The sequence below is a fragment of the Myotis lucifugus genome, unplaced genomic scaffold, assembly GCF_000147115.1.
Source record: "Myotis lucifugus unplaced genomic scaffold, Myoluc2.0 scaffold_229, whole genome shotgun sequence".
NCBI lineage: Eukaryota > Metazoa > Chordata > Mammalia > Chiroptera > Vespertilionidae > Myotis > Myotis lucifugus.
In genome coordinates this window covers 1,596,404-1,622,154 of record NW_005871277.1, presented here as the reverse complement: position 1 = coordinate 1,622,154, position 25,751 = coordinate 1,596,404, and the positions used below count along the sequence as shown (strand labels likewise).

At 55.5% G+C, this 25,751-nt stretch overlaps 1 protein-coding gene across 1 annotated transcript; it reads left to right on the top strand.

Annotated features, from left to right (window-relative positions):
* Nucleotides 1-21,473, top strand: WSCD2 (WSC domain containing 2). The gene is made up of 8 exons (XM_023762058.1): nt 1-935; nt 4,233-4,347; nt 4,779-4,963; nt 10,688-10,809; nt 12,029-12,218; nt 12,726-12,890; nt 13,805-14,005; nt 19,531-21,473. Exons 1-8 carry the CDS (start codon nt 548-550, stop codon nt 19,881-19,883), a joined length of 1,719 nt encoding a protein of 572 aa, XP_023617826.1. The 5' UTR covers nt 1-547; the 3' UTR covers nt 19,884-21,473.
* The last annotated feature ends 4,278 nt before the right edge of the window (nt 21,474-25,751 follow it).

The following is a 25,751-nucleotide window of genomic DNA, read 5'->3' as shown; positions in this document are numbered from 1 at the left end:
GGCAGCCCTGGGCCCTGATGCTTGACCGGCTGGCAGCCCGCCAGCTTCTGTTTCCACGAGTGGACACACAGAGCGTGGTCCCCAGCTGGGAAAGAAGCCGGAAACAGCCTCAGTGAAATAATCCAGCCCCAACCGGCCTGAGCAGCTGAGAAAGACGAGGAGGGCACTGTGGCTGCTGCTGAGCTGAGAATCCTCCTCCACTTGCTCCTCTCAAAGCTCTTTGGGGCTCTCTGAGGCCAAGAACAAGATGTAGGAAAATGGGACCAACTCCTGGGTATCCTGAGCCTCAAAACTCCTCTTGTGGCCTAAAGACACTCACCTTGACCTTGGGTGGGCTGGCCAGTTCCATATTCCTTTCTCTTGGCCTCAGCCACGTGCTAGACGCCCTCCAGCTCTGATCCTGGCAGTTGCCTTCGCAGAAGGAAGAAGACTGAAGGCTCCCAGGGGTTCCAACCCTAAGGGGAGCTGGGGAAAGGAAGCCCCCTCCATCCCTGCCCTGTGGCCCCTCCAGCCAAGCCCCTGCCAGCCAGTCCGGAATGATCCCGCTATGGCCAAGCTCTGGTTCAAGTTCCAGCGGTACTTCCGCCGAAAACCTGTGCGTTTCTTTACCTTCCTGGTGCTCTACCTGACGGCCGGGAGCCTCGTCTTCCTTCACGCTGGCTTTGTGGGCCAGCCGGCCGTGTCCCAGAACCAGGCCAGCCCTGCCGCCAGGGCCCCGGCGGAGGGCGCCGAGCTGCCCTTCCTTGGAGACTGGCATCTGGGCAGAGGCTTCAGGGACGCGGGGGAAACCTTGAGCCTCGCCCACAGATACGGACACGGACCCTGGTTCAAGGGCAAAGATGGGAATGAGAGAGCCAAGCTGGGCGACTACGGAGGTGGAGCCTGGAGCCGAGCCCTCAAGGGGAGGGCTGTCCGGGAGAAGGAGGAGGAGCGAGGTAAGAGGGGCGAGCACCTCGGCATGGAGGGGGCTGAGATACTGCGGGGCGGTGAGGACTTCAACATATGGATTTTAGGGGGGACACAACACCTCTGTTTTTATTCCCACTTTTCAGGCAGGAGAACAGTGTCTAGGAGCTTGAGTAATAAATAGCACAAGGCCACTGCTATGTCAGGATCTGAACCCAGAGCTGGTTGACCTCAAAAATGTTCTTTTCGTATGCATGGTCTCCTGTTTGTGAATCTACCCACAGACAGTGATAAAAGGGATACAAATTAGTCATGGTTAGCTACCCTTTTAACAAATCACCTTTATTGAAGAGAGCAACATTTCTTGGAGAAGATTAACTGAAGCAAAAGACAAAAGGGAAAGGAAAGGAGAAAACACCACGGGGAGGGCATTTTCCCAAGCTCAGCCCTCGCTGGTCTCTGGGTTTGAGACAAATAGCCCAGCTGGGGCGACTTTGCCATCTCAGCGATATGTGCACCGCGGTGGAGGCGAGCTGATAGATGGTGTGGCCTCGGCCATTCATCCACCCTCAAGTGGCCTGTGACGTGGACTGTCTTAGACCCCTGGCCTCCCCTTCTTGTCTGAGGGATTCTGCCGCCTGGGCAGGATTTGAAGGCGGGGCTCTGGGGAAATGGCTGAAGTGGGTTGGAGGCACCCACACTGGTGAGCTCGGCGGGAGGGGGAACTCAGGGACAGGGGCCACGTGTTTGTCACAGCCTGCACTGAAGCGACAGTGGGGAAGACGTCCCCAGCCCTGGCCCAGGACGGGGAGGAAACCGCCCCCATATCCATATGTTGGCCAGGAGAGCTCAGCTACTCGGCAGGTCGCAGTGTGTAATATGCCCATGGGCCGTGTGTCTTTTTATCCCTCCTATTGACAGACGAGGGAACAGAGCATCATCTGTCCGTGCAACAAGTCTCTTTTTTATAAATATAGTTTTATTGATTTCAGAGAGGAAGGGAGAGATAGAAACATCAGTGATGAGAGAGAATCATTGATCGGCTGCCTGCTGCACGCCCCACACTGGGGATTGAGCCCACAACCTGGGCATGTGCCCTGACTGGGAATCAAACCGTGACCTCCTGGTTCATAGGTCAGTGCTCAACCACTGAGCCACACCAGCCAGCCATGCAACAAGTCTATATGGGGCATCTCATCCTGATGCCTGGCCTAGGGGAGGGAGAGGGAGGGGGTGCAGCAGCATTTAAAAGCCCAGGTTTGGGGGCACATGACCTACAGTTGAATCCCAGCTCTTCTCCCAAGGAACCACCCTTCCTCATTCTCCCTCCATGAAGGGCTCCCTGGTGAGGATGGAGATGCCCTTCTGTCAGGCTGGGACTTGGTGTGGTGCATGGAACAAAAGGAGTAGACAGGCCTGGCACGGATTTGGTCTAGACCAGGGGTGGGCAAACTTGTTGACTCAAGGGCCGCAATGGGTTCTTAAACTGGACCGGAGGGCCGGAACAAAAGCATGGATGGAGTGTTTGTGTGAACTAATATAAATTCAAAGTAAACATCATTACATAAAAGGGTACGGTCTTTTTTTTTTTTAGTTTTATTCATTTCAAACGGGCCGGATCCGGCCCGCGGGCCGTAGTTTGCCCACGGCTGGTCTAGACCCTCAGAGCCGCACAGACCCAAGCCACTTAGCTTGAGAATCAGCGTATCAGTCAAGGGGCAAAAACCCATCTTGAAATCTTGAATCAGCTTAAGCTAAAGAGGAAAATGTACTGGGACTTATCCCCAGCCATGGAAGGGGCTGGATTTTTAAATGAATGATTTCTTACTCTCTTCTCTGCTGTATCTGCCTGAGCTTGGTTCTTCAACACAGAGTGACTTTGGTACCAGGGATTGTGGCTGTTGGTAGCTCTGGCCTTAGAGAATGCCAACATCATATCCCAAGGGAAACCGATCCTCCCCCCCGCCCCCCGCCCAGCTTTAATTTATAAGAATCGAACAAATGGGTCATGTGCCCTTCCCCAGAGCAATCCATCACTGGCTGGTGGGAGAGACAATACTGATTGGCCCTGCCAAGATGAGCGTCTCCCCGTGGTCACAGGGCATGATCCCATCTGTGGCAGGAGGGACATACGTTGTTGAACAAGCACAGTGACGAGACGTGGGCTCCCCTAGAGCTGTCACCGTGTGATACGCCTGCTCCAGGGAGGCGATGCTTCTCTTAAAAGATGAACTGTTCTTAGTCGACCAGATCACCTCTGTCTCTCGCAAGAAATTCAAGGTGATGGAGGTCGAGGCGCATCTCCTGCGGGGCTGACAAATCCTGCACTTAGCAGAGCGGTGTTGAGGGGCACCATGCAGGGAGCCGGCTCCCTCTGCTAGACCCTGCTCTGCAGCAGGAGTGAGGGGGCGAGAAGCCCGCAGTTTAGACAGACAGCAGCCAGCTAGGGAGAGTGAGCAAGCGGCATGTGGTATTGGCCTCGGTCATCCCTATGGGGGCCGTGTAATTCCAGGGCTGGCTGGATCCTTCATCCAATTTCCAGCTACTTCCTTCCAAGTGGAGTGGAGGAAAGAGCACTGGTTTGGGATCCCATGGAACCTTTGTTCGATCCCAGTTAGCCGCAGCGTTCAGGCAGGCCATTCCACCTTTCTGGGCCTCTGATCAGTCATCTAAGAAGAGTGTGAGTGCCCCGGCCAGTGTGGCTCAGTTGGTTGGGCGTCATCCCCTGCACCAAGAGGTCACCAGTTCAATTCCTCCTCAGGGCACATGCCCGGGTTGTGGGCTCAGTCCCCAGTGGGGGGCATGCAGGAGGCAGTTCATTGATGTTGCACTTACACTGACGTTTCTATCTCTCTGTTTCTCTAAAATCAATAAAAACATTTTTTTTAAAAAAAGAAGAGTGTGAGCATGCCAGCACTTCCCCCTTCACGTGGGTCATCGCAAAGCTCCCCAGAGTTAAGAAGTAGCAAGATGGGCCAGAGTGTATGGGTCTAATCCTGGGTTCAGATGCGCAAGCTGTGGTTCCTTGGGCAAGTGACTTAACCTCTCTGGGCCTCTCAGGGTTGACCTTAACCCTGGCCACAGAGGAGTTCCCTCCTCAGCTCTGCTGGCCTCCGGGGCCCCCAGCCTTACCCCTGGGACTCCACTGCCCTTAGGGACCAGGTTCTACCAATGCCCATGACTGTCAGTCTCTCCTGCCTTTCTGCTCAGAGGAAGGAATTGGTACCAAAAAGTCCATGAGGCCACACAGCCGAGGCACCTGCTCACTCCTGTCACCCTTTCAGCCTTGACCCCAGCCCCATCTGACTTTTCTCCTCTCCCCAAAGCCAAGTACATCGGCTGCTACCTGGACGACACCCAGAGTCGGGCCCTGCGAGGCGTGTCCTTTTTCGACTACAAAAAGATGACCGTCTTCCGTTGCCAGGACAACTGTGCAGAACGGTAGGGCCCCGACGTCCCAGGCTCCATTCATTTCGGACCCCTTCCTTCTCAGGTTCCTGCCTGTGGTGTTCTTTTCCATGGGAGCATGTGATGGAGGGTGAGCATGTGGCCACAAAGAAAGGGTTTTGTAAGGCTGTGGATGCATAAGTGTGTGTGTGCGTGCGTGCGTGTGTGTGTGTGTGTGTGTGTGTGTGAAGCATGCCTTGTGCTGAAGGTGTATACAGGTGGCAGTCAGTATGGCCATGGTATGTGTATGTGGATAGGTGAATGGGGGTATAAGACACCAGGCGGGGATGAAGGCAGGTGGGTGGTCCCTAGGGGTCCTGGCCCCCAGAGCCCCCCCATCCCCAGGTCTCCTCGCTGGGTGAGTCTCCCTGTCCCCGGGGTCTCCATGGCGGCAGCTGCCCTGGCCTGACCGCAGCCTTCCCCAGGGGTTACCTGTACGCCGGGCTGGAGTTCGGCGCCGAGTGCTACTGCGGCCACAAGATCCAGGCGACAAACGTGAGCGAGGCCGAGTGCGACATGGAGTGCAAGGGCGAGCGAGGCAGCCTGTGCGGCGGCGCCAACCGCCTCTCCGTCTACCGGCTGCAGCTGGCCCAGGAGTCGGCTCGCAGGTGTACGTGAGTTGGCCGCTGCCCCTCTCTGCGGCTCCTTCCTTGGCCAGCGGGCCCTGGCCCTCGCCTGCCTACCTGCACGTCTACCCCGCACCTTCCATGGCTCCCATCACTCCCATGGTATTGGCTGCCCTAAAAGGCTGCCATAGTCCTGCCCAGACTCACCTCCCACCCACCCCGTGCAGAGCCCTTTGCTCCAGCTGCTTGGCATGTTTCCAACCCCCCTCTTCTCTCCCACCCTGAGTTGCCTGCTGGACCACTTGCCCCCAGCTTCCTCCTTCATCCGAGCTAGAGCCTGAGCTGAGCCTGTCCTTCCTGAGTTTCTGAAAGCAGATTGTCTCTAACGATGATGACAATGACAGTAACAATGACGGTGGCAAACAAGGCACCCTCTTCTAAGTCCCTTGTATGGAGTAGTACAGCTAATTCTCACACTCATGCTTCAAATAGGCACTATGTGTCACCTACTCCCATTTCACAGATGAGGAAACTGAGGCTCAGTGTCACATAAACAGAGAATTTAAACCAACTCCAGAGCCTGTGTCTTTAATGCTCCCATGGAGAGAGTTCATTCCTCGCTTGTCAATGCTTCAGTCTGGTTGGAAAAGTTCTCAGTTTCCAACCTGAGGGAGGGAGGGAGGGGGTCGAATGGAGAGGATGGGAGCCGGGCCTCTGCTGTGGACACCGTCCCGCTCCCCTCTGTGGATATTTAATAGCAATTAATATCTGAATGTCAAAATCTGCTGTGTTCCGGGCACCGTACTAAGCCCAAGGCAGGACCCATCTCATTTACCGTCCCTACAACCTTTCCAGGCAGGGATGTTACCATTGAGAATTTTACCGTGAGGAAAGCGAGGTTTAATGAATCTAAGTAAACCTGCCCAGGGCCATGCAGTCTAATGAAAGGTGACCTTCAGACCTGTAAAAAGAGCTAATGGCCTTGACAAAAGATGGAGGGCTGAGGATGGTCCTGTTTACCCTGGGGCCAGCGCTGCCCAAACTTGACCATGCAGTTGAAGCCTATGGGGATCTTGTTAAAATGCACATTCTGATTCAGCAGGTCCGGGTGGGATACTGCGTTTTTAAGGAGCTCCCAAGTGATGCTAGGCTGCTGGTCCAGGGACCGCACTTTAATAAGCAATAAGGCCTTAGGCCCCAGTGGAGCCGATAAGGCCCGCCTGGAATGCAGGCTTGCCCACACAGAACTGCACGCCTGTCTGCACGCACAGAGAGGCCTCTTCCACGCGAATGCCATTGTTTATAAAAATTCATCCGTGGTCTGCTCGATAATGTATTCTGTTTTACAAACGCCATGTTTTTGAAGCCCGGTTCAAGCTTTGCTCTGTAGTAGGGGTCGAGTGAGCCTGCTGCCAGTTTGCAAAGGGGCCAATTTCTGCAAATGGATGCCCCACCCGCCTCCCTGTGGGTCTGCAGGCCTGGCTGGCAGAGGGCGCAGGTGGCGTATAAAAAATCCAGGCTGGAGAATGTGCACACAGCCAGTTCCTGGTTTGGCCATTCATGTAATGAGGTTTTAATTTGATGGTAGATTTATCATCCCCATCACTGAACCCTTGTGCCAATATTTATGTTGTTTTGATGGTGGCTTTGACCATCTGAAGAGATGGCCTTCGTGTCATGGTATTTAGAGGGAAAGATGCTGCCACTAAAACAACCCAGTGGATGGGATGAGCCAGGTAACAAGGATGGGGCTGTGAGTGTCATTAGCCAGATATCGGCCAGATGTCCTCTTGGTTAATGTTCAAATTGGACATTCTCTCTCTCTCTCTCTCTCTCTCTCTCTCTCTCTCTCTCTCACACACACACACACACACACACACACACTTCTGAGATCACCTATTATAATAACATGCTCACTGATCATCTGGGACTTTTTAATAAGCTGAAATATAAGTCTCAACACATGAAGACCACTAAACAAGGGTGTGTTTTGCCCTTGTAACAGTAGGAGGGCGGGATGGTTGCTTGCGAGCAGCCCCTACAGTGTCTAGTAGAGGGACAAGCCCAAGACCACTGGGGAGGGGTATGTGCCAAGGGAGCAACATTGGAGCTGAATCTTCCTCAAAGGAGATCTCCAGGTGAAAGAGAGAGCCTTGTGTTCTAGCCACGAGCAATAGTCCAGGCTCAGCAGAGTTCAGGTGTTGAGTACCGTGTGGGAAGCGCCTTCCTTTCTGATGTCCCATTTTACAGTTTTGGAAACTGAGGCCCAGAGAGCAGAAGTGGCTCAATGGAGCCTCCTTCGGGAAGGCTCCCAGAGGAGGGCTGTTTGATTAGGGCCTCGAAAGACACATGGGGTTTCTCGTGATGGAGAAGAGGGAGATATCCAGACTCAAGACACATTGCCAAGAGGTGGGAGAGAAATCCAGGCAAAGGGAATAGAGTGAGCGAAGCCTGGAGAACGGGAAGCTCCAGGTCACCAGCACATGACACTCGCTCGTATTCCATCCGTCACAGAAACGACCTGCTGCCTCCAGGAGGCAGGGAGGACGGACACCAGATCCCGTTTGTAGCATCACCCGTTGGTATCAGCACTGTGTCGTGACTGTGTTTCCCCGAGCAGTGGCACAGAACTCTTGAAGACTGTGCAGACTCAAAGGGGGCTTGTTACCTTCCAGGCACCGCTGGGACGGGTGGGGGACATCCACCTTCCGTAGGGAGGCGCTGGGCGGCTCCCACGGTAGCAGGCGAATGAAAAGGTTGGCAGAGCAAGTGTCTGCAGGCACCCTGCTGTTCTGCCTTGACACCGACTCTCACGGACCCTTCCCCGTTGTTACAAAAGAACCGAGAAACGGACTTCCTTCTTGGTTGTATTACACTTTTCACAGCAGTCGGCGAAATGTGTCGGCGAGGGCAGCTCTGCTCCAGGGGCAGACACCTGCCATGATTTGAGAACATCAGGGCTTTACCGGGTGTTGCAAGAAATGTCATTTGCCTGGAAGATTCTTGCAAGATTTGTGTTGCTAGGTCCATGGGAACAACACAGAATATCTACATGTCAGTCCCGTGGCGGCTGTCCATGGTGCTGACCATCCTTTAGCTCTGCCTGAAGTCTCCATGACTGCAGGCCAGCCTCTCCCAGGGCTCAGCCCTCTTCCCTCTCATTTTGCCTTTTCTGTGGGAAAGTATTACAAAGCTTGCATGATCACTGAACAAAACAGATCCTTGACATCATGGTTCACAATTCACATAGTGGATTTTGTGTGCCATTGTGAGTTCTGGTGATTTTTTTTTTTTGTCTTCCAAAGTTAGAAGGGGAATTTTGTTCATGCTGATGATTTATGCCCACTGATACTCCATTCTGACCACTTCTGCTGAGGGGAGCCTCAGATGATCGCCGGAAAAGTCCCATTTTGATGGATAGACCAACTCTAGCTCCTTCTTTGCCCGGCCTGCAGGCTTCTCCTTGCCCTTGATGTATGTCTGGGAGTCCTGAATTTTATCATTCATGCAGGCCTTCATGAATTATGCAGTGCAGAACCAAGGAGATGGTAACTAGACGTTTTTTCTCCTTCTGCCTCATGAGGGGGGAGAATTGCTTAGCTGTTCCCCCCTCCACACAATCCCAGAAGGCTGTGGGAGTGGGTTTTGAAGTCAGGCGGACATGGTTTCGATGCCAGCTCTCTCACTTATTTGCTCTGTTGACCTTGGCCAAGCCACGTATTCTCTTTGAGCCTCAACCGCCTCATCTGTAAAATGGGGGCAATTCCAACCTTTAAAGATTGCTGGGACCCCCTCAGTGAGATCAAATGGGGAAAGCATCCAGCACAGTGCCTGTTATGGAGTATTTGTAAACACCCCCTCCCATCTTCTTAAAATGAAAACTCCTCAATCTATGCTGAGCCACACCCAGTTCAGGTTATTTGAATTTGCACAAGCCCACGGGAGCCTGCGGTGGTGCCCGGAAACGGCTGGTTTGAATTCTTCTCAGACAGTTAGGCTCTTTGTGTAATTCCATCTCTCTCTGATTATAGGGAGCTGCTAACAGCTCCCAGCTCGCTGCCTTTCTTCCTCGCCTGCATCTTTAATGCAGTGGAGCTTGGCCTAATTATCGGGGGGGGGGGGGACGGGGGGAGGTAGCCTCTTTCAAACCAAGGAGAACTCTTCCACGCCTGCTGATGACATTTACTTCATTTTTTTGTGAAGCCCCAGAACAAAGAGATAATGGGACTTCAGAGGCACTTGCAGCTGGTTCCGGGCTGTTCTTCGTCTGCCCCCAGAAGAGAGAGTTGCTGAACAGTTGCTCTGCTCGCCTCTCGCTCATAAAAACCCCCAAGCCGCGGAGGTCACGCCCCGTCTCAGCTAGCCTGGCAGTGAGGAGCTGGCTCTGTCGGAATGTGGGGCATGGGCCCTTGTGATCCTCGGGCCCCTGCGGTGGGGCCTGAGAGGGTTTCTGGGAAATGCACGGGGCCGGCACGGGATCCCTGGGGCTCCACTACGTGAGAAGCGCCAGGCCTCCCGCAGAACAGCAGAGAGGTGGGAACTAGGATGTGATGTCAGACAAGATTGGGGTCAAAGCCCAGCTCTGTTCCCCGCTCGCTGTGGGACTTGGAAAAGTGATGGAGTCGTGTCACATCTCAGGGTCTCTGTCTGCAAAGCAGGATCAGAGTGTCACCTACCTCACAGGTTGCACTGAGGATTCATTCCGCTACAGTGTGTGTGACATCAATGACACTCACACTGCACCAACCGCACCCCTTGTTTTACGTGAAAGCTGTGCTTCTAGAAAGGGATGTGCAGCTCAGAGTTCTGAAAACAGCCGAGCCCAGTTTTAAATGGGCCTCATGAACCTTTCAATAAATTTGACTGGGGCCACTTTTTTTTTAGTTTGTCTTTATTATATTAAAATCTACAGATTCACTGTAGAAAAGTTTTACAAAAAAGTTGGGAATAAAAATTGCCTATAGTCCTACTTCTTATCACTCAAGAGCTCTCCAGGGAAACAGAACCAGGAGGAGGTTAGGTAGGTGGAAAGACACACAGACGGATAGAGGGATAGAAGGTAGAGGCGTTTATATTTATTTAAGGAAGCGGGCAAGTCCAAAAGCCGCAGGGCAGACCAGCAGGCTGGCAGTGCCGGCGGGAGCTAATGTTGCCGTCTCCAGGCAGAAGTCCTTCTCTGAGAAACCTGTTTGGCTCTTAAGGCCTTCAACTGATTATGTGAGGCTCACCCACTCCTTGGAAGGAAGTCTCCTTACAGTCAACTAGCTGGGATATTTCCAAATGGGGCTATTTTAAAGGGAGTCCCTCCCACATCAGTCCCTTGCAGCCTGCAGGTGCTCAGCACGGGGTGGGTTTTCCCCCTAAACCTCCAGGTGATGGGAGGAGAGGGCTACCCTGGTGCTGTGAGGAGAGGCAGGACAAACCTGGGCCCTTTGCTGCCCTCCCTCCCGTCAACCCTCCCTGGCATCTTTCAGCTCCCTGAACGGGGAGTTGCCATGGTTGAAAATGAGGAATAGAGACATAGGTGTGCTGACAAAGAATGGGGGGTGATGTGGCCCAGCAGGAACATCCCCGTGACCTGGATTGCTGACAGATGCTAGGGTGGAGGAGAGCATTGAGCTATCTAGCTCATTAGTCTCCATTTTGCTTCACTGTGTGATCTCGGGCAAGACTCTTGCCTTCTCTGGGCTCTCGTTAAAAAGTGCTTCTGTCAGAAGGTGGTTCTCTCAGCCTAGATCTGACGACCCTTTTTCCCTCTGGCTCTGCAGATGGAAGCGCGGTCTTCCGAGGCTGCTTCCGCAGGCCCCACAACCTCTCCCTGGCCCTGCCCGTGACGGCCGCCATGCCAAACATGTCCGTGGACAAGTGCGTGGACCTCTGCACAGAGAAGGTGAGACGGGGGGGCCCAGGGAGGGGCGGTGTGGAACGGCTGGAGGAACAGGATGCTGGGCTGGAGAGGGATCCTGTGATCCGTGACGTGGGAGAGGGTGTGCCCGTGTCATCTGTCCCCGAGGTAGGAGTTACACAGGGTCAGGTTCTCTCGCAATAGTGAGGAATACTCAGGAATGAACTGGGCGTGGCCTTCGGAAGATTGCCAGGTAAAGGCAGGGATCGTCCCACCTTGGGACGGAGTGAGTTCCCATCACTGCTAAGAGAGACACCAAACCTACTCTGGTAAAACTGGCTGGACCCAGCCTCGTGGGAGCGACCTTGGCTCGTTACCAGGTTATTCCTGGGCCAGCTTCCGGGGGAAATTCGGCTGTCGGGCTTGAGTAGAAGCAGATTGGACAAAGGACAGTCAGTCCCCTGCCCTCCGAATCAGGTTGTCCTGCTCCCACTTCGCTGTCCCATAGAACAAACAAAGCCATTAGGAGCCGCTCTCCCAGGGAAGACTGTGGTCCACGCAGGTCCCAGGATCCTCTCTGGCCTGAAAGCGTGGATCCAGGCAGCTTTCCCCGAGGCATGGGTTTTGTCTCACCGTCAGGCCAGGGACATGGACCGTGGCGGGTTACACGCCGTGAGAAAGGCATTTACTTCTCAGTTTTCTTTCCAGTTCCTCCAGGAGAAAGCTCATCTCAGTGTTGAAGTGTCTTGAACATGCTCTACCCTCAATTAATCTCCCTTTTGCAGGAGAAATGGAGCCGACACAGGGCTCAGCCTTGGCAGGCAGAAGGTCTTAGTGAGAACTTAATTACACTGTTGTGTGTCCATCGTATTTGCATTTATAGTATGGAAACCATGGAAGCCGTGGGAGTGGTGCAAAGCTTCCTTGGAAATTTAAGTCCCAAAAAGTGAGTGGACTGAAAGGAGACAAATAAATAAATAAATAAATAGCAGGGAAACAACAGAAAATGGTCACCATTAAAGTGGCGGGTATGTTAATTAGCTTGATTGTGATGATTAATTCACCACGTATACATCACCTTAAAGACATACTGTTTTTGCTTGTCAGTTATACCTCAGTTAAGCTGGCAGAATACCAGAGTGCAGGAGGTGCACAGATGGGGCCACGTTGTGACAGTGGGGTTCACTCAAGAAGTTTCGGGATCCTCAGTTGGGGAGAGGGATGGAGACAGGAAGACTCGGCCGCTCCGTGTCCAGGGGTTTAGCAGAGTTCTTCCTCATCCTCTCCCTCCCCCTCCCCAGGAGGCACCGCCTGCCACTGTGGCTTCCCCACCACGCGATTCCCCCTGCACGAGAGAGAAGACGAACAGCTGTGTGCCCAGAAGTGCAGCGCGGAGGAGTTTGAGAGCTGCGGGACCCCCAGTTACTTCATCGTGTACCAGACGCAGGTGCAGGGTAAGCCAGGCCTCCCCTAGCTACCCTGCGTGTTCTCCCAGGGCCTCCCTCCCAGAGGTGCCCGGGACAGTCCACTTCACACAACCTATACTGTGCAGGCCAGAGGGTAGAGGTGGAGGCTGGAGGGTGGAGGGCAGGGGCAGGGCTGGTGACCTTGACCAGGCTTAGAGATCCTGGATGGGCCACAGAGGGAGGCCCAGGCAAGGGGGTTGGGTTCCAAGGACCCTCAACTCTATCCCCCATACTGCAAACCTCCTTGGTAGCTTTTTTCTTGAAATGGAGACTGTGGCATTGAGTGGGAACGCATCCGGGCTGGGAGGGAGAGGCCTGGGTCTCCAACACAGACCCACTGCGTGATCTTACAGATGGGGAAACTGAGGCCCAGAAGAGGTTCCATCATGTGCACTGGGTCGAACGGCTAGGAAGTGGCAGGGGTGGGACTCACACCCAGGCTTCGTCTGCCCCTGCCCCTGCCCTTGACCCCTGCTCATGCCCTGCTCTTTGCAGACAACCGCTGCATGGACAGAAGGTTCCTCCCAGCCAAGTCCAAGCAGCTCATCGCTCTGGCCAGCTTCCCAGGTGCCGGCAACACGTGGGCTCGCCACCTCATCGAACTGGCCACCGGCTTCTACACCGGCAGCTACTACTTCGATGGTTCTCTCTACAACAAAGGTGAGGAGGCTGCCTGGGCTCCAAAGGGCACACTGGGAGGCCATGGGACTACCCTTCCTGAGCACCTACTGTGTGCTGCTCAGCTCAACCGAGCATGTTTATTGAGACCTACTATGTGCTTGGTACCTTCCCTTTGCTTAGATCACGGCAGACATTCCTTGAACACCTAATGTGTGCAGGTACCTCAACACAGACATTTACTGACCAGCAACTCTGAGCTGTGCACAGAGATCTAATAACGATGTTCACTTTGGGGACATTGATTACCTACTGCTATTTGTCAGGGAATCCGAGAATCTCACAAATTATAGAAGGGTCCTTGAGGATCATTTGGTTCATGGATCCAGAGTGGTTTCATCTCATGTGTCAGTTCCAGTGAATCCCTGCTTTAGGACGATGTGTTGAGAAGGATTCTGAGCTTCTGTTCTCCTTCAGGAACAAAGTGCCTTGATCTAGTAGTGATGCCTGTTGAGGGTGTAGAAGGGGGAATGGCCTACTTGCCAGGTACAGACCTTGTGTGCACACCCCCCAAAGTATATAAATCACTTGTCACACACAGCACTGGGCCCATGGTAGACATTCAATAAATGCCAACAATTGTTAGTATTAATAGTGACATGAATATATGAGTAATAATGAGGGCCATGATGAAGGAGTGCCCTGGGTAGAGGAACATAAAGGAGAAGGATACCTAAGTCAGCCAGAGACCTTGCAAATCATTTTATTCCTAGTTCCCATCCCAGTGCCTCGCACATAGTAGGTGCTCAATAAACACATAAGAGAATGAAGGCCTTCACAAGTGAATGTGTGAGACTGCCGAAGGGGCCCAGCAGGGGGCGGGTGGGTTTCTTCTTGTCTCCGCCCCCTCACCTGCCACGTGTCCTCCTCCCCCCACCCCCGCTCCCCATGGCAAGGGTTTAAAGGTGAGCGGGACCACTGGCGCAGCGGGAGGACCATCTGCATCAAGACACACGAGAGCGGCCAGAAGGAGATCGAGGCCTTCGATGCCGCCATCCTGCTCATCCGCAACCCCTACAAGGCCCTCATGGCGGAGTTCAACCGCAAGTATGGCGGCCACATCGGCTTCGCTGCGCATGCGCACTGGAAGGGCAAAGGTATGACTAGGGAGTGGAGGGGTGCAAAGGAGAGGGGTCCTGAGGTGCAGCGGGCAGCGCACTGGGCCAGTGCTGTCTCCTGCGAGGAGTCCAGGAGTGCCTCCCTTGAGGGCATGCGTGAGACTCCAGACCCTCAGCTTTCTAGTGCTCTTCCCACATCCCACTGGTCTGCTAGCATCACCCTCTGGGAATTAGGCTGGGATACTCCAGTGGTTAAGGACATGGTTGTAGTTAAGGACATAGTTGTGGAGCAAGACGCCCCTGGGTTCTAATCCCAGCTCCATCACTTCCTGGATAAGCTTCCCCACCTCCCTGAATTCAGATCATCCCATCTGTAACATGAGGGCGGCTCTAGAAGTTTAACCCTGCAAGCCACTCAGTAGATGTGACCCATGATGCATTATGGAAATGGAGACCCTCAGGTTGATGTGATCTGATTGATGGGAGGAGGAGGAGGTTCAAGAGTCAGGAGACCCAAATCCAGACCAAGGTCAACGGCTAAGTGGCCCTGGGGTCGCCCATGAGGTCCTGAGGGGTCACTTTGATGAACAAGCCCAACAGCTCTGGGTTGGGAGGCTCAGAGAGGTTAAGTGTCTGGCCCCCAGGTCACAAATGGAAAGTGGCAGTGTTGGCCCCCAACCACCGAACTTCATTAAGATGACCTGGGTTTGAGAGTCAACTCTGACGTTGTGAGTAGGTGGCTGCCGCGTGGACGGATGTCTCAGTGTGGGGTGGGTGGCAGCCCAGGGTCATGGTGAGAACGTTGAGGTCTGACCCGTCTGCCGTCTTGAGTACCCTTAACCCTACTGGGTCTCAGACGCCCCTATCAGTTAGCACCCGTAGCTCCATGGTGGTAAAGAGAATCACATCAATTCTCCCACAATTAACCCATTTTACAAAGGGGACAAGCTACGTTCAGGGAGGCCAAGGAGCCTTTTCAGGAAGTCCCAGGAGCTGGGGTTTGGATCCCAAGGCATCTTCCTCCAGGGCCCTTGCTCTTAACCACTGTGCTAATCCTCGGTGGTGGATTCAATGAACTGTCTGTGGTTAGGACTCACCCAGTTTAGAGCCCCTGTAAATGCAAGCTCTCCCTCCCCCCACGCCCCCCAGAATTCATCCAGGAACGAGGCTGTTCCAGCCGGAAGTCAGGGGGGATGCTTCCGGCTCCTCCCAGCCCTCCCCTGGCTCCCAGCTGCTCCGAAGCGCTGGTCCCTCCGGAGAGGACTGGAGCCTGGCAGGATGTAGCCGACTCGGCATCCACCAATCACACCCTCAATGTTGATGTTGTTGATTAAAACCCTCCGGCCTGACCAACCGTGCCCTGGTTCCTGTTCACCCATCTGTCCCTCTCTCCGCCTGGCTTCCCCTCTCAGCGAGGGGATGAAAACTTGGACAGGTGGTGGCATTTGTTCTATTGTTCCCAGGAGCAAAGAGGCCTCTGAATTATTTATTTGTAGAACAATTGAAAGGGAGCACTCACCGGCCAGGGCCAGGCGGGAAAGTCTGCAGATGCAAATGGCAGGAGCCTGTCCCGGGAACAGACTCTCTGCTTGCCGAGCTGGAGGGGACTTGAGAGGTCACTGGACCCAGTGGTCCTCAGACCGGCTGCACATCAGAATCCCCAGAGGAGTGTGGGAAAATCCGTGCTCAGGCTGCGCCCGGGGCCGTGACTGCATTGCAACCCGGGCATCAGCATTTGTAAAGCTTCCAGCTGCGTCCAGTGTTCAGGCGGGACTGAGAACCCTGCCTCATCCTCTGATTATTAACGGGGAAACTGAGGCCCAGAGAGAGGCGGGGGCCTGCCAAGGTCCTGCCGCCCAAGTGAAAAGGGGGGACTCACTTGAGAAGCTCATGGGGGAGCAGGCACTTAACCTTCATTATCTCATTTAAACCATCTGATGGCCCAGGAGGTAAGAAAGGCAGCCGTAATCACCATAACCTTCATTTCACACGTGAGACACCATCGCAGGGAGGAAGTCATGTGGCCGAGGCCCCTGGTGTAGACTGAGCTGGGTGCTGACCCAGGCTTCAGCTACCAGGCTCTTTCTTGCCCGGGGCATTGCTGACCTGGTGCCCAGAGCTTCTCCTCTCCTGGCATAGCCCAGTGTCTCGGGTTCAGACCATTTTAAAGGGGCCGCCTTGCCTCTTTTTCCTCATTCAGGACAGCTGGGAGCTTTAAAAAGCGAGAAGGGATGGTCAGGACCGGCTGAGCCTGGAAGCTTCGGGGGATGAGAGAGTGGGGGGTTTCAGCACACACATCTCATGTTGGGGTTCTGGGGTCCCCATATGAGTCTGGAATTGGGGGCGGGGAACCTTCCCTTCCCAAGCCTGACCCAGGTCCTCCAGAGCTCTAGCCCAGAGCCTTCCCCAAAGAACCAAGCCCCACAGCCCACACCCACCCTCTCTCTCATCTGGGTTTGCATCTGGCACTTGGGTTTGAGACCCTCACTTTAGGGCCGGCACCAGCCGTGTCAGGATCACTTGGGAGCCTGTTAGAGCAGCAGGTTCTGCCCCTGACCTGCTGAGTCAACTCCGGGAGGCCCGGCCACCACCTGTGTGTTAGCGACCCCTCCGGGTGTTTCCGACACGCCCTCCGGTTTTCCAGCCGCTGCTTCACATCCTTGCTGCTCCAACAGTGGCCTGTCAGCCAGTGGCATCGACTTCACTGGGGTTTTTGGAAAAGCAAATCTCAACCCCTCTTCCCCGCCCAGTCTTACTGGATCCAAATCAGCATTTTAATGAGAAGCTTCATGCGCACTTGAAAGTTTGAGAGTCTCTGCTTTAGGATGCCCTCAGCCTTGAGTGTGAGGGTCACCTCCCTCAGAGCAGAGGTCACCCCGCTGTTGAGCATGTCCATCCCACCCGGCCTGTGTCCCCTCCGGGTTAGAGCTGGGTTGAGGCTCCTATAATGCCTTCCCCCCCACCCCCCGGGTTGGTTCCATAACATTAATTTTACGGTGTCCCTGGAGTGGGTCCAAAGCAAAGTTTTATGTGCTGTGATTACACAAGGTGAATTGTCCTGAGTCTGCTTAATGAAACAGGGCCTGTGCTTAATGATTCCGCGGGGAACTGAGTCCAGTGAAGCTATTAATCAGGCCCCGTTCCTCCCACCCACAGGAAGGGGGAGCCGAGTGGCCAGGCCCACGTGCGCGACAGTTCCGGCGCAGCCAGCCCCCGTGCCCAGTGGTCCGTGGCTCAGTGAGCCTCCGTTGCCCAGTTTGAAGGCAGCAATCCATTGCTGGAAACCCTGAGCTAATCAAGGCTTTTGCTTTTTATTTTTATCCTTCTCCTTTCTAATGCAGTAGCTTTAAGTGAGGGATCTGTGCCATGGGGGCGGACACAGCTGCTGCCCAGACTGCCTGGATATCACATGTGGTCTTGGGGGGAAGCTCTGACCTAAATGATGGGGCCTGGGGGGGGCACCTCAGAGATGCTGGGGGCCAACATTTCTCTCCTGTATCCCAGGCCCTGCGCCAGGGCCTTGGTAAATCTCACTCTATTTCATCTGCACAGCATCTAGGGTGCAGTCACCATTTCACAGATGGGTAAACTGAGGCTCAAGGACATCGACTAATGTTCCCAAGGTCACACAGCTAACGTGGAGAGAAGCTGGGTTTTGAACGCAGGCCGTCTGACTGCAAAGTCGTCATAGACAACATCGGGAGAGAAGAGCGCCCGAGCTGAAAAGATCAGGAGCTCAAAGGGTTTGCTAGGAGGGCAGGAGCCAGGCTCAGCCTAGGGTGGATGTGGGTTCGAATCCTGCCTTGGATACACTGTGTGGCTTCGTGCTTTGAGCCTCGGCTCTCTCCCCTGTGTGTAAAATGGGGCTAGTCCTAGTAATTCCTACTCTTCAGGCTCCTTGTGGGCACTGCATGAGGTAATGCCTGCACATTGCCCAACACAGCCCTGACTCACAGTGGGTGCTTAGGCCACACACGTTCCCGTCCCACGGAAGTGTGCAACCAACAAGGAGGCCAACCTGCTGCGGGACCCGGCCACCACGCCCCTCCCTTTTCCTTGAGGACCACCCTGCAGCCCTCTTCCAGCGACCGCTTGCGATGGTCAGAGTGGCCAGGCCCGGAGTCGGGATCTGTATGTCCCCGGTGACTGAGTGCTGTCTCCAACCCCAGGGGCTTCTGCCACGGGAGCGGCAGTTGTCCTGAATCACCGGGGATGCTGGGAGGTGACTCGGGAGTGGGGAAATTCTAAAAAAAAAAAAAAAATAGTGAAACAGACTATGTTCATGCTAAATTTTCTCTAATCACCCAGATACATCTGGTCTCAACCCATTATAACAGTGTAGGCCCAATTAGCCAGATACATTGTAAATAATCTATTTTAGGGATAAAGAATATCCTTCTCACCAGCATAAATACTTCCCCAGCAGTCAGGGTGTGCCAGCAGGAGCTCTTGGGGAGCGGGAGCCCCACCACAGAGCCTTGTGTCTTCTGCAGACAAAGAGGAGTCCTTTATCACAACTCGGGTGGGCGGCTGGGAATTTCAGTTCCTCTCAAGAACTATTTATTGAGCCCCTGCTGGGTGGGAGGCAGTGGGAGAATGTAGGGGCGAGGCTGCTGGTGCCTTCGAAATAACAAAAGAGCAAGATCAGAACCTGGAATCAGCCAGGCCTGGTCTGGATGGTGCTCCCTGGCTGCGTGGCCTTGGGCAAATCACTTCATCTCTCTGGGCCTCAGTTTACCCAGTGGTGATAGTGAAGAGTAGTCCTTTCTTTCCAGGGTAGTCGTCAGGATGCACTGAGATCACGGGGATCCATCACCCAGCAAGGGGTGCAGACTTAGTTATTAAGAACCAGCTGGGCTCCCCAGCAGGGCGGAGGAGACTCACTGACGCTCCTTCAATAAACATTTCCTTCTGGAGGGAGCACCTGGCATTGTCCTCGTGGAAAGCAGTGGGTCTGGCTTCAGGGTTTCAGAGAGCCTGCCCCATGGTTCTCCAGCTGGGCCTGGCTTCCCTTCCTGTCTCAGCCTCCTCCTGGGCTGGCCTCCCCCCCTCTGTCCCAGCATCCTCCTGGGCTGGCCTCCCCTCCTCTGTCCCAGCATCCTCCTGGGCTGGCCTCCCTTCCTCTGTCCCAGCCTCCTCCTGGGCTGGCCTCCCTCCCTCTGTCCCAGCCTCCTCCTAGGCTGGCCTCCCCCTCTCTGTCCCAGCCTCCTCCTGGGCTGGCCTCCCTTCCCCCCTCCCCAGCATCCCCCTTGGTTCCCCTGTAGTTACTCAGCTTCTCTCTGGGTTCAGCCACCCCAGGGGCTGGCTGGCTGTCTCTTTGGGGTCCTCTCCAGGGCTCCCCAAGGAATTTCCCGCATTCGGTTATAGCCTGACTTTCAAGTCAGACAATCCCCAAAATACCTTCCCAGTTTTGGTGACAGTCCATCCTGTCCTTTTCCAAACCTAGCAGGGGGAGTGTGGAGATCTACCAGGAGTTGAGGGGTTCTCACTGCTGTGAGTGACAGCGACCACTCGGACCCGGGAGCCCCTCCGCTCTGACTCGGCCCGCCCTCCTCTCTCCACAGAGTGGCCCGAGTTCGTGAGGAACTACGCCCCGTGGTGGGCCACGCACACGCTGGACTGGCTCAAGTTCGGCAAGAAGGTGCTGGTGGTGCACTTCGAGGACCTGAAGCAGGACCTGTTCGTGCAGCTGGGCCGGATGGTCCGCCTGCTGGGCGTGGCCGTCCGCGAGGACCGGCTGCTGTGCGTGGAGAGCCAGAAGGACGGCAACTTCAAGCGCTCGGGGCTGCGCAAGCTGGAGTACGACCCCTACACGGCCGACATGCAGAGGACCATCCAGGCCTACATCAAGCTGGTGGACGCGGCCCTGAAGGGGCGGAACCTCACGGGCGTGCCCGACGACTACTACCCCAGATGATGGGCCCGCCGGGGAGGGGCCTCGAGACCCCCCGGGGACCCCGCCCACCCGTCTGGCCCCTTTTTGGTCTGGGGACAGCCCCCTCGGCTGCTGCTGGCCTTCAGTGCGTGACGCAGGAGCCTCAGGGGACAACCACCTGCTCACAGCCCTTCACAGCCCGGGAGGCCCCTGATGTGGGGGAGCCCCAGCCACACAGGCTTCTGTCTCCCATGGCCCTGCCCCCACCACTCTGGTTCTCCCCTTGGGAGGGCGGGCTCCTGGGTGTCCCAGAGACTCGGGTGCCTCCCACGGTGCTGAGGACCTGGACGCTGGGAAAGGTGCCCCCGGCGCTCCGCCCTCCGGGGCTGGGCTCTCGCGGGCTCTTCTCTCCACCAAGCAGCAGCAGCGGCCCCGGGGTTCATCAGGCCACTTGCATGGGAGAAGGGTTGCTGGAGGTTTCTCTATAGCGTCCCATTTCTGACACTCGCGGTGGGTGGGGGAGCCCCAGTGCTCGCAGGAGGTTCACGGGCACCACCAGGTGGGGCCCTGCATCACGAGCCCACCCCCAGGTCACACTGCTCCTGAGGACCGAGCCAAGGTCAAATTCTGCCCTTTCCTCCCCCACTGGGCACAGTTATCCCAGCAGGATGGTCGAGGGCCCGTGCAGACTCTGAATAAGAACCAGAGCCCTGTCACAGTCTCGCTCCACCGAGGGTGCAGCACATGGAGCTCACACTGCCTCTGACCCCCGCCGACGGGGCCTGCACTCTCCAGGCGAGAGAGCAAGGGTGCTCCAGACCAGGTGGGACCAGACCCCAAAGAGACCCAGCTCCCTTCCCGCACCATCGGCCTCCCGTGATCACAGTCCCAAAGGGGTGGCTTCCCTCTCGAGGCCTTTGAGGAATGAAGCAAATGCGATGGCTCTTCACTTCCGCACAGATGCCGCTCCCGGAAGCTGAGTCATCAAACCAAAGGATTCCTGGGGACCAGCATCCCCGATCCTCGATCTTTGAAAGCATGGATCCAGGATCCCTCCGCTTCCCCACCTTGGAGACCAGCGGCTTCCCACCTGCGCTCCTGCACCGCCCCCATCACGTAGATGCAAAAGCCATAGGTCACAGCTCTTCACTGTTCTGTCCGGAGCACCCCCTCCCCAGCAGCCCCCCTGAAGCCTTGGGGTGCAAGGACAGGCTCACTCCCAAACAGCCAGGAGGCCATGGAGAGGGCGAGCGTAAAGAGATATATTTTTTTAAGAGGAATATGACTAATACATTCCGCCCCTTGGAAGCCGGCCGTGCAAAGCGAAGGGGCCAGAGGCTCAGACCTGCGATTCTCGCCCCGAACCCCTCCCCTGTCGGCTGTGGGCGACCCCAGGGCCCCCCCCCCCGGGGCTCTGAATGTATTTTGTACCGCGTTTCTTTCCCCCGGGCTCATGTCTAGTCTTTGGGGAAGCCTCCCCCACTCCCACCCACAGGCCAGCTCGCTCTGGGAGCCTCTGGGCCCACGGCCTGGGCCAGCTCTTGGCCGGCGGTCACCTCGGGCCACGGGCCTCCGTCTGAAGATTCCTCAGGTCAACACCATCATTAAAAGTGAGTTTTGTTGAGAATTCCACCCGTGGCGGAGTGTTGTGTAAGGCGCGCTCACAGCGGGGTGTTCTTCGGGGGGTGTCTGGGTGACTCTGGAACTGCCTGTGGAGAACCGTGCGCCTCTGTGTGTGACACTGTCCCGGTGGCTGTGTGTGTCCCGTCCGTCCGTCCCGTCCCCCCCCCCCCCCCCCCACAAAAGGTGCCCCCCTGGGCCCCTTTTTGGGGGGGGGGGGGGGGGTTTCCCGTGGCGGGGGGGCCCCCCCCCCCCCGGGAGGAGGAGAATTCCCCATGGGGGTAAAACCTGGGCAAAAAAAAAGGTGCCCTTTGGGGAGGAATCTCTTCTACCCGGGCCTTTTGTCCTTGGTGTGTGTGGGGGGTGGGGGGGACAGGGAGAGGCGTGGGGGTGTGGGGGGGAGGGGTACTAGGGTGAGGTGTCGGTGCCCCTGCTTGGAAGCCACTGAGAGGCAAAGGGTCAGAAAAGGCCTCCATTCCCGGGTGGGCGGTGAGTCTCCGTGTCCACACCTCCCAGTGCCCCGGAGGGAGGACCTGCCTCTGTCCGCACAGGCAGAGGGCCTCTGTGGGAAGGGGCCGCGGCCCCGGGCACTGCTCGCAGCCACGTGGACAGTGGGGGAGAGGGCGGTCAGCCGATGGGACAGGCGTGGGAAGGGGAGCCCAGGACCGGGAGGGGGGGTGGAGGTCTGGAAAGGAGGACCTCAGGAAGGGGAGAGTGGGGGGCTGTTCCAGGATCCAGGGAGGGTCCTCCTCCGGGGGCTTCTGGTGGCCCCGCAAGTCCTTCTGTGGTGACCCACTGGGCCCCAGGCTAACCTCTGACCCCCGTCTCACATCTGGATTCTGGTCCCAGCCTGAGCCTGAACCAGTATGCCCAGTCTGACCTGGTCCCAGACTGATCCTGAGTCACATCGAAGCTGGAATCCTGATCACAGACTGAGCCCTGATCCCCCCAGAGGCCCGGCCTCAGTTCCCTTCCCCCTTCTCTGGCGCATTGCTCTGCCCCCTCCCCACCCCTCCCGCTCTCTCACCGTGTTCCTTCCCGTTGCCCCTCTCTCAGTTCCCCTTCTTGTGGTCTCGTGTATTTCCTCCAGCTGCTCATAACCCTCTGTCCTTTCTTGTCCTCTCTCTTTCCTCTCCCTCATTTCATCATCATCGCTTTCTTGGTCTCTGCTTCTGCTGTGCAAGCATCTCTACATCTATCCCTTGAGCTCTGAGCTCCTGTCTCCCTGCCCTTCCTCCCTTCCTCACCACCCTATTGTCCTCTCCCCAGTCCTCCTCCTCCTCCTCCTCATCTTCCCGGAGAGTGGGCGTGACTCAGCGGGATCCAGACACAGTGAGACACATGCTACCCAGGCCAGTAACCAAGGAAGTGGTTTCCTTAGCAACAGAATCTGCAGGCATGTGCTCCACTGCCCCATCCCTTAGCTATTACAGTGAGGACTGGGGGCGGGGGTGGGGGTGGGAGTGGGCGTCAAGCCTGGACACAGGGAAGTCAGTCATGACACTGCTGTTGTGACCCTCCAGAGAGGGGCCCGTGGTCCGAGACCAGCTCCGTGCCTGGCATTGTGGAGACACCAGAAATCGGAGAGGTTGGGGGGAAGGTGGGGTGTGGGGTCAGAGAGAGGCATACGGCATGGAGAGAGCGGAGGGAGGAAGCCACAGGGCTTGGTGACAGACCGGATGTGGGCAGGGGGAAGTGACAAGGCTGAGAGGCCCCCACGATTCTTCCTGGGCAGCTCCTGGGAGGAGGTCCTTGGACTGACAGCAGGGAGGGAGGCGGAAAGGCTGTGAGCTGACGTCACTCCCTGTCCCCTGGAGTTCACCATCTAGTTGGAATGGCATGGGGGAGTGGGGGGTGGGGCAGAGGTGGAGCCAGACACGGAAATATCGCGTTCAGTTCTCCCTATAAATTAGTAACGAGGAGCGTGGGAGAGCAAGAGCAGCCCTAGGGGCGTGAGAGGCACAGAGACGGTGATCCATTTGCTCAGGGGAGGACCCTTGGGTTCAAACCAACACCCCAGAGCCTGTCCCAAAGATAGAAGACAGAACAGGGTAGAAAATGTGGAGAGGCCGGGGTGGGGGGGTGGGGGGTTTAAATCAATTTTTTGGTACTTTTTCCCAGTGGGAAAATAAAAATACGTTCAATCTTAGAGAAACAGCAAATGGGGAGGGAGGAGACAAAAGCGCCCCACGTAGGATCGCTTTTGCAGCTATAAATAATGTCCCCAAAGAGAACACCTGTCAAGATGCATCACTTCCAGGGAGACGAATTGCTCCCCCCCTTTTCAGGCTGATATTTAAGTGACTGGGGGGGCGGGGGGGAGTGGGGTGATGGGGGCGAAGGGCAGAAAGTTGGTCAAGGGAACCCACGAAAACCGAAAACCTTGCTCAGCTTCTCCCAAAATGCAACACACCGGCGGCGAGGAGGGCTGTAAATCTAGGTGATCATCGCATCGTCTTCGCGAAAGCAACATGTTTGTTTATCACGTTTGCACGTTGACAATTTCCCCTCAAATTTACAGTCTGCGATCCGCCGGCGTGCAGGGGGGGAAACATGGAAGGAAATGAGAAGAAACAGGCGGAACATCGAGGAGGAAGAGGCGATAAAATATTCATCCCCTCACCCACCCCCCAGTACCCGCCGCCTTAAATCCAATTTCAAACGAAGGTGGGGAGGCATCCGAGCGCCCCGTGTCTGCCTTTCAGGCCGCTGAGAGCTAATTGAACTGAACAGTCATTATGGAATAGAGTGTGTTCCAACAAAACGGTTTCTGTGTATCCTGAGTCATTTACTAAACAATGATGGGGAGTGCACAGTCACCAGAAGTGAGAGAGATGGTTGATCTTGGTGGGACAAGACGTGTGTGTGTCCTACAATGAGGGACTGGAGGGAGGGGCAGGTACCCAACCTGTAACCATAGTTACCTGGGCCTCCGAAACTGAGAATGCCCAACCCTTATCCCAGACCTTCTGAAGCAGGTTTTCCAAAAAGCCAGGCGTCGGTGGGAGGGATGCTGTGGGCCTGCGGGAGGCAAAGTTGTGTTCCCAGTTGCCTTGTTGGTAACTACTGGCCCGTGTCCAGGCACCAGGACAGCAGACGCCCACAAAGGATCGTCAGTATCCTCCATGCATCCCTGGCCTTCCTTGCATTATGATCATAGTAGGTGCTCGGGAAATGCTTGTTGACTTCCTGAATCAGTGAATCAGGAATATGAAAGGCGTTCAGAGAAAAGCGACCAGTCATTAGCTGAAGCAGGCTTGAGTCATGCCCCTCACTGTCTGGAATGTTCTCTCAGTAGTGCTGAACTGGGCTTTCTCTTCCCACCCCCACCCCCACATACCTCCCCCCCCACTTGAATCCTCAAACCCCATGAGTGGTGTGGTGTGGCCCACTCATACGGGCTCTCAAGAGCCAATGATGCACATATTCTCTCCAATTCACACCTAGTTACATCACATTGGTAGCTTGAAATTGGCCACAGTGAGAATATTTACACCAGGGAAAATGGCAAATGCAACAAAGTCAGGATTTTTAGTTTGGGTTTGGGGTGTTCTTTTGGGGGTGGGGGGGGAGAGCCGGTTAAGTATTTACCAGCACACAGCTGCCCAAAGCACACAGGCACAACTGTGCCATTTCTTGTCTTTTCTGTGACTCTAGGCACAGTGTCCCCTCCACCTGGACAGCTTTGTTCTGGCTGATATCTCTGCCCCCTTGAGACTCAGCTCTTCCTCTTCCAGGCAGCCGCCCCTGCCTGACCCAAGAACCAAATTCAGCGACTTCTCTGACCTCTGCCGTCACAGCTCTGGACATGGCCATTGTTCTGATCACTTCAGTCATGTGGGGTGTGTGTGTGTGTGTTTGTGTGTGTGTGTGTGTGTGTGTCCAGGGCATGAACTCTGGATTTCCAGGTACCTCCTGGCACAGAGTAGGGGATGAGCAGATATTTAGCCAATCAAAGGATGAATACATCGATTGCATTTAACACCATCCACCAACCTCTCAGCTCTCACGAACTTTGGGGTGAATGGATAGAAGGATCCACCTGCCCAGACAACGGCCAAGAAGAACAGGGAATGTAAAACCACGCACAGGGATGAGAGCAGCTAATGGGTATTGAGTACTAATTACACGCTGGGCGCTATGCTAGCCACTTCCTGTGTATCACATCACTGGGAGACGGGGACACTAGGTCTCCCCATTTTACAGTTGGGGAAACCAAGGCTCAGAGAGGTTAAGTAACTCACTCAGTGTCACACAGCTGGGAATGATAAAACCGGGCTTTGAACTCAG

Bases quoted from the DNA above. Each gene is read 5' to 3' on its own strand.
- WSCD2 (XM_023762058.1), top strand. From the start codon at position 548: ATGGCCAAGCTCTGGTTCAAGTTCCAGCGGTACTTCCGCCGAAAACCT. The intron at 936-4,232 runs GTAAGAGGGGCG...CTCTCCCCAAAG, and splicing joins GGAGAAGGAGGAGGAGCGAG to CCAAGTACATCGGCTGCTAC. The intron at 10,810-12,028 runs GTGAGACGGGGG...CCAGGGGTTTAG, and splicing joins TGGACCTCTGCACAGAGAAG to CAGAGTTCTTCCTCATCCTC.